At 31.9% G+C, this 6,611-nt stretch overlaps 1 protein-coding gene across 1 annotated transcript; it reads right to left on the reverse strand.

Annotated features, from left to right (window-relative positions):
- Positions 1-262: 262 nt before the first annotated feature.
- On the reverse strand, positions 263-5,002 carry IQD21 (IQ-domain 21). The gene is made up of 5 exons (XM_079082389.1): positions 4,767-5,002; positions 4,569-4,684; positions 3,552-3,863; positions 1,860-2,183; positions 263-990 (listed from the first exon to the last, which is right to left on the reverse strand). The coding sequence occupies exons 2-5, from the start codon at positions 4,644-4,646 to the stop codon at positions 385-387; spliced, it is 1,320 nt and encodes a 439-aa protein (XP_078938515.1). The 5' UTR covers positions 4,647-4,684; positions 4,767-5,002; the 3' UTR covers positions 263-384.
- Between the last annotated feature and the right edge of the window lie 1,609 nt (positions 5,003-6,611).

Genomic DNA, 6,611 nt, shown 5'->3' on the forward strand with positions numbered 1-6,611 from the left:
AATGATTAAATCTATACAAAACAAAAAATTGATTACCCTTTTAAGTCATTATCCCTATTATAAATAGACATGAAATTACAACAATAATTTTTTCAAAGATTACAAAATTAGTAGCAAGTTACTAAGTACACGTGAAATAATATTAGCATTTTAAACGACTCATACTATGCAACTTTTTAAAACAATTAGCTGATAACCTACAATTAAACGTACTTCCATAAACCAAAATATCATACAATTTAACAATAACAAATAGCCCCGGTTTTAGCCAAAAAAACATAATTATATAATTAAAAGTGTCCACAAGTAAACGTATATTAACAACTTTTAAAAGGGAAATAATATCACACAATCACTATTATTACCATCACTATAACATCATCATCATCCAAAATGGTGTCTCCACCCATAACGACCCATTGACCCATCATCACCTCCACTCGAATCCGGGCTATAACCTGTTGACCATTTAGACTGAGCTCGAACACCATTAGCCCCATTGCCATATCCTTTAAGGTTTGGGCTCGGGCTTCTAGGGACCTGAAAAATGCCCCCAGAACTTGATGTATCAAAGGGCAACCCTTTTTTAATGGGCTGACCTTTGTTTTTTCCTGAGTTCTGGGCTCGAACCTTGGCTTTAGCTGATTGGGTTGGGGCCATATAGCTAGGGACCATGTCTGATCCCGACTGGCGTCGGGATTGAGAGTGTTGGGCCGAGTCGACGGTTTCACCACTGAGTCGGCCTGTAGTGATGTATTCGGAACTCACAGGCGTGACTAGGTCCATTTCGACTGTTTTAACCGATATATTGTCGCTTGTGGGTTGGGTCAAGTAGGACCCGTCATGGGGCCCAATTGGGTGGCCTTGGTAGGGTTGTGATGCCATCCAACTTTCGAGCCAGTTCCATCCCCATTGTTGTTTTTCATGATCATTGGGATATGATATCGTGTTATCACTTTCGGATGATATGAAATGTTGTTGTTGTTCTTGCTGTTATTTGAAAAAAAATAATAATCTTAGTAATATATATGTATGGTTATTTCTTTTAGTAAATGGCTAATTACAGAAAAAAAAAACTTCTATTTTCATTGTATCATCAATTTACAGAGTTACCTAATTATTTTTTTTTAACTATTTAAAAAACCATGTTTGGTGGTTCCCCGGATTGATATCAAGAAACAATACTATAAAAACATAATATACTTTAGCTATAGCTAAAGCGATAAAGCAGTGAAAAAATGTTATGTTTTTCTATATTTTAACCTTTTCAAACTAGGTATCCGGGAAAATGAATTTTTTAATCAGTCCAAAAAATATAATAATTTATTTACCATAGAACCTAGTTAACTAGCTAATCCAATAAAATAAAATGATGAAAAAACATTGTGCTTTTACGCATTATAGCCTTTTCTAATATTAGGTAACCTTGAAAATTAGTTTTTGAAACAGTCAAAAAAATATACTGAATATATAACATAACTAATTAGCTAAACTAATAAAATGATAAAAATACCTTAATGTTTTTCTATATTTTCATTTTTTATAAACCGGGTAACCATGAAAATGTTTTTCTTTAAAGTAAAAAAAGTACAATGTTTTAATCTGTAAAACATATAGTTAAATAGCTCAATCAATAAAATGGTGAAATAAATTTTGATTTAAAAAAAAAAAACCTTTTTTTAAAAGCTACCTGAATTAAAAAAAAAAAAAAAAAAAAAAGAAAAACTTTTTTAAAACCGGGTAGCTGGTAAAATGGTTTTCTCAAAGTAGTCAAACCGATTCAATGGTAAATATACGGTCATGTTTTTCTGTATTTTATCCTTTCATCAAATACTCAAAACATTAATACAATGATGAACCTGGTATGCGAATGCGTATGCAAGAGCTCTTTCTCTTTTCATTTCGGCATCATGTTTTCTCAAAGCAGTTCCTTTAATCTTTTCAATGCTCTCATTTATGTTTTCTCGTGTTTTTGGTGACACTATCAGCTTTTCATCTTTCCCGACTTTCTTTTGGAGCTTTTCATGTGTTAATTCAAGTCTATGTGCCCGCACTCTTGCTTGCACACGCACCAAGGCTTGCATGCACCGCATTGTCATTTGAGCTTGTTTCCGTACATTATGGCCCCTTACTAGGGCTTGCAGCCTCACTAGTCCCTTTAATGCTCGTAATGCACGTCTAGCCTACATGAAATAGCAACATACTTTTATTTATGGCTGAATGTAAGAAATATCAACCTATTTTCATTTATTTCTAAACAATAGCAAGAAATATCAACTTATTTTCATTTATTTCTAAGTAATCATCATTTCATTTCTATTTATTAAAACATTGTACTTTACAAACTTTTTTTTTATCAAGTCATAGTAGTATGAAAAACATATTCAATTCTAGTGTTGCAGTTTTGATTTTTTTTCTTCTTATTGTTACATTATAATATGATAAATGTCCACGATTATACAAATGAAAATTATTTTGTATTTGGATGAAATTACATTGCTATAATTTGATAAAATTTTCAAAGTACAATGATGAAATAGGAGAAAATGAAATTAGTATGCTATAACAAAACAGATCAATGAAAGTATGTTACTATTTCTTTCATGTACCCCAATCATATATAGCGTTCCCACACCCAAATATAAAAGAAACACAAAATGGAATTGAATTTTTATTTTACAAAATGTTTTGACAATTAATCAAATATCTAAAGTACCCTTAAGCATATGTCAAGATATAGGAATTTTGTTGATTGAAATAAATGCTATCAATCAATGCCAAAAGAGGTAATTCCAGGCTGGAATTTTACTAAAAACCGAACAACCAAAACAAACTGTTCTGCTTGTTTATTTGAGAAGGAAGGTTATATATTATAACCAATTCAAGAAAGAATGAAGGTTTTTTAATCAGGCTAATTAAGCACAAGAAATAGCATTGTGCTTTTAATTATTTGTGTATTATGTCATCTTACTTTCATTTTTTTTTTGAACGGCAAATACAATATAATCCTAAACTAATCCTAAATCCACCTATGTCTCCAACGAGACTTGAACCCTCAACCTCAAGGAGGGAGGGCAACACCTGATACCGCTGGGCTAGAAGCCCTTTGGTACTTTCATTTCTTTTTATTACAACACTCTACTTTTAATTTCTTTATTATTAAGGAATTAGACTTTGAAAATTTTACCCACTTATAGCATTGTACTTTTAAATTGTTATACTTTTGAAAAATCTACATTATTATAGAAGTGAAAATTTCATTTTATTTGCTATGTATTGGTATAATAAGTAGAATTCTAAAACTACTATGTTCTAATAGGAAGAAATACAACCACAATGATATATATATATATATATATATATATATATATATATATATATATATATATATATAATATGACACTAAAAGGATATTAAATGAATGGAATTGGGATATGGATGAAATATAATGAAATAGAGCCAATACGCACACATCAATATAAGTATCTTGCTAATTATTGCATTTAACATTTTAAATTTAGCAAAAGGTTAATTTGTAGGAGTATACTTACTAGATATCCTCTATAGTATGATTGTATGAGGATAGCAGCTCTTTCTTCCTTAGACTGGCGGCCATAACCGGCGAGACGAACAACTTTAGCCGCCGCTTGAGCAGCGGCAACCGCCGCCTCCGCGGCGGCAGCGGTGGCCACCGCCACCGCAATAGCATGATCCCGATCATCACCCGCCTGAGACAACCGATCACCATCACTTTCCTCATTGGTGACATCCGGTGAACTCTCTGCTGGAAAATGCTCAAAAGACACAACCTCCGGCTTGTCTTCTTGTTGTTTATCCACCACATTCTCCTTGCGAAAACCATTCTATAATTGCTCATAAATTGATTAATTTCCAAAATAAATCTCAAATAAATTTAACAAATTTCACTAATGTATGCAAGAATCGAGATTTAGATTTAAGAATCATGGGTGATTGTGATGAAACATAAGAAGCACATGATCTAGGGACATGGTTGATTGTGATATATATAGGTGGCATGATGGTTATATCTCATAAAATTTCACAAATTGCTGGGCCAAATTGCACAGTGTAAAAGGTAGGGGGACCATTCATGACAGTAGTAAATATGGAACCTCCAAGAAAAGCCAAAAGGACAAAGATCACATGGTTAATGATAGAAATGGATTGCACAAAAAGCAAGTATAAATTTAATTCAACACCTAATTATTTGTTTAACCCCTAGTGAAAGTGGATCAAAACTAGCATTACATTTATTTTGCCTGGCAATTGTCGCACATATTTAATCAGATCGAAACTGATGAACAGATCAAACTAATCATCATTTCAAAACAAAATAAAATATGTTTTTATCCAAATCTGCAACTACTGTTCCTAAATTTACACTGCATAAGACGACATTCATGGTACAAAACGAACAAAAACTGTTCTGGAGAACCAAAATACGGACTGACATATGCTTTTTTTGTCAACATTTTTCACGTTTCAGTTCATCGATGAACAGTTTACGTGTATACAAACTGAATTCCGAAACCAAAACAAAAACTAACCTTCTCATTGAGATCTTTGTTTGAAGGCTTGAACACCTTTTTCACAGACGAAAACCAACCACTCCCTTTCTTCCCCATTTCAACACGGAAACAAATCACTTAGCAATCGTTTCAATCTACAGAAAGAAAGTTTTCACAGACATTAAACGCTAATTCCATCCAGTTACATACAGAAAAAACGGAAGCCAGTAATGAAACCTTGAAGGAAGATGAATCTTTAGTCGTATTATGATTTGATCTGCTTTTTTGTGTTGTTGTTGAAGTTATTGATCCATTCCATGTGAAAATGAAAACCGTAGCAGAAAAAGGTGATGATGATAAGTGAAATGGAGAGAGATGAGAGAGGGGGAGAGAGAGAGAGAGAGAGTGGGAGGAAGTAGTAACTGCTGGGCGCGGAAATGGCGTTGGTTTATTAATCGTTGTCACGGGTGGGTAGGTTTTGAAGCTAATTGCTACTCATACACTTTCTTGAAACTACGGTCTACGCTTCACATACACTCCTCAACACTTCTATGCCCCACATGTTTCCCCAAGGTGACTAAGAAAGAATAAGAATTACATTTTTAAGAATATGAGGTTAGATTTTTTATTTATTTATTTAAGTTGGGTGGATATTTAGAATAATAAATATATATTATAATATTACTTTGATATATAACTACTATATTTTAAATTTTTTTCTTCATATGTTGTCATTGTCAACAAATTGAAAAATCTACATTTAGGTTATTTGTAACCAACATTCTAATGATATTTATACATGCATACATTGACAATTACACTAATGTAAATTAATTAAAAGGGATAAGTATAAGAAGTAATAATGTTTTAATATATAAAATTTTATTATAGTATAACATTTTTGTTTCTTTTATTATAAGAAAACAACAACAATACCCAAGTCTGAAAATAGAAAGATAAAAAGGAGATATGATATAGGCAACATCTACGCGAGTATATGCAGATTGCTTGTATTGATGATAGCTAGCATACGGAAAAAGAAGCTTATACCTATGATATCATGTATATATGTGTATGAAAATATTAGCCACCGAAAGAAAGCAATAGTGTGACTAAAGAAAAAAAAAAGATATCTACAATTAAACAAAAAAATAAAGCAATGTTTTCGTCGAAAAATATCAAGGAAATATCAACCAAATTATATGAAAGGTTGTGGTGTTGCAATCAATGAGAATGTGAAAATGAGAGTGACACAAGTGATCTTACAATGAAAGCCCTTGATCATTGCTAGAATCTCCGACATAAAACCTTGGGAGGTGATAATGATCACCTGCATTGTTTAATCTTATTAATCGAAATGTAAATTACATAAATGTATTTGAGAGTACGAGTACAAGTGATTAAATTGCTCTCGGTGTCTTGTGTGATTTGTACATGTGAATTTATAGTCTAGGTTGACTAACTAGATGTCTGATATTCTCGGGATCCTGTTAAACAAGCCCTTGCACGTTGCCTTGACTTGGTGATTCCGGATTTTAAGCTTTCACTGGAGCGATTCTTTAGTATAGATGTGTCTTGTGTTTACTATTTCTACACATGTGATTAATAAACAAGAAGTATATTTATTATTTTTTTAGGAAATAATATTGATAATATTCTGGATCCATACTCGTTAAAACATATGTTTCAGGATCCTGACTCCACTTTAAGATCCGAGATCCTAGACATGTTTCAGGATCCTGACCCATAACAATTGCCCCCAAATTATACCTGCAAAATGTTTGAATTAATTTCAAATATATATAAAGAGTATAGTTTATTTCAAAATTAATTTGAGATAAATATTTCGAAATTCAAACTCTAATGGATATAATTTTATCCGTTCATTGGGAAGGATTAACCTGTCATGTCACTTTTATATATATATATATATATATATATATATATATATATATATATATATATATATATATATATATCTCCTGTGACCCGAATAAATAGGGCATAGTTGTTACCAGTGCTTCTTTACCTTTTCTATCGTTCTCTCAAGCATTATCAGTCGTCTTTGAGGTAAATCTCATA

The sequence above is a fragment of the Lactuca virosa genome, chromosome 1, assembly GCF_052849685.1.
Source record: "Lactuca virosa cultivar CGN04683 chromosome 1, Lactuca_virosa_CGN04683_v6, whole genome shotgun sequence".
NCBI classification, from domain to species: Eukaryota; Viridiplantae; Streptophyta; class Magnoliopsida; order Asterales; family Asteraceae; genus Lactuca; species Lactuca virosa.

Coding starts and splice junctions, on each gene's coding strand:
- IQD21 (XM_079082389.1), bottom strand. CDS start 4,646: ATGGGGAAGAAAGGGAGTGGTTGGTTTTCGTCTGTGAAAAAGGTGTTC. Junction 2,184..3,551: donor CATACTATAGAGGATATCTA/GTAAGTATACTC, acceptor TATTTCATGTAG/GCTAGACGTGCATTACGAGC. Junction 991..1,859: donor CATACGCATTCGCATACCAG/GTTCATCATTGT, acceptor TTCAAATAACAG/CAAGAACAACAACAACATTT.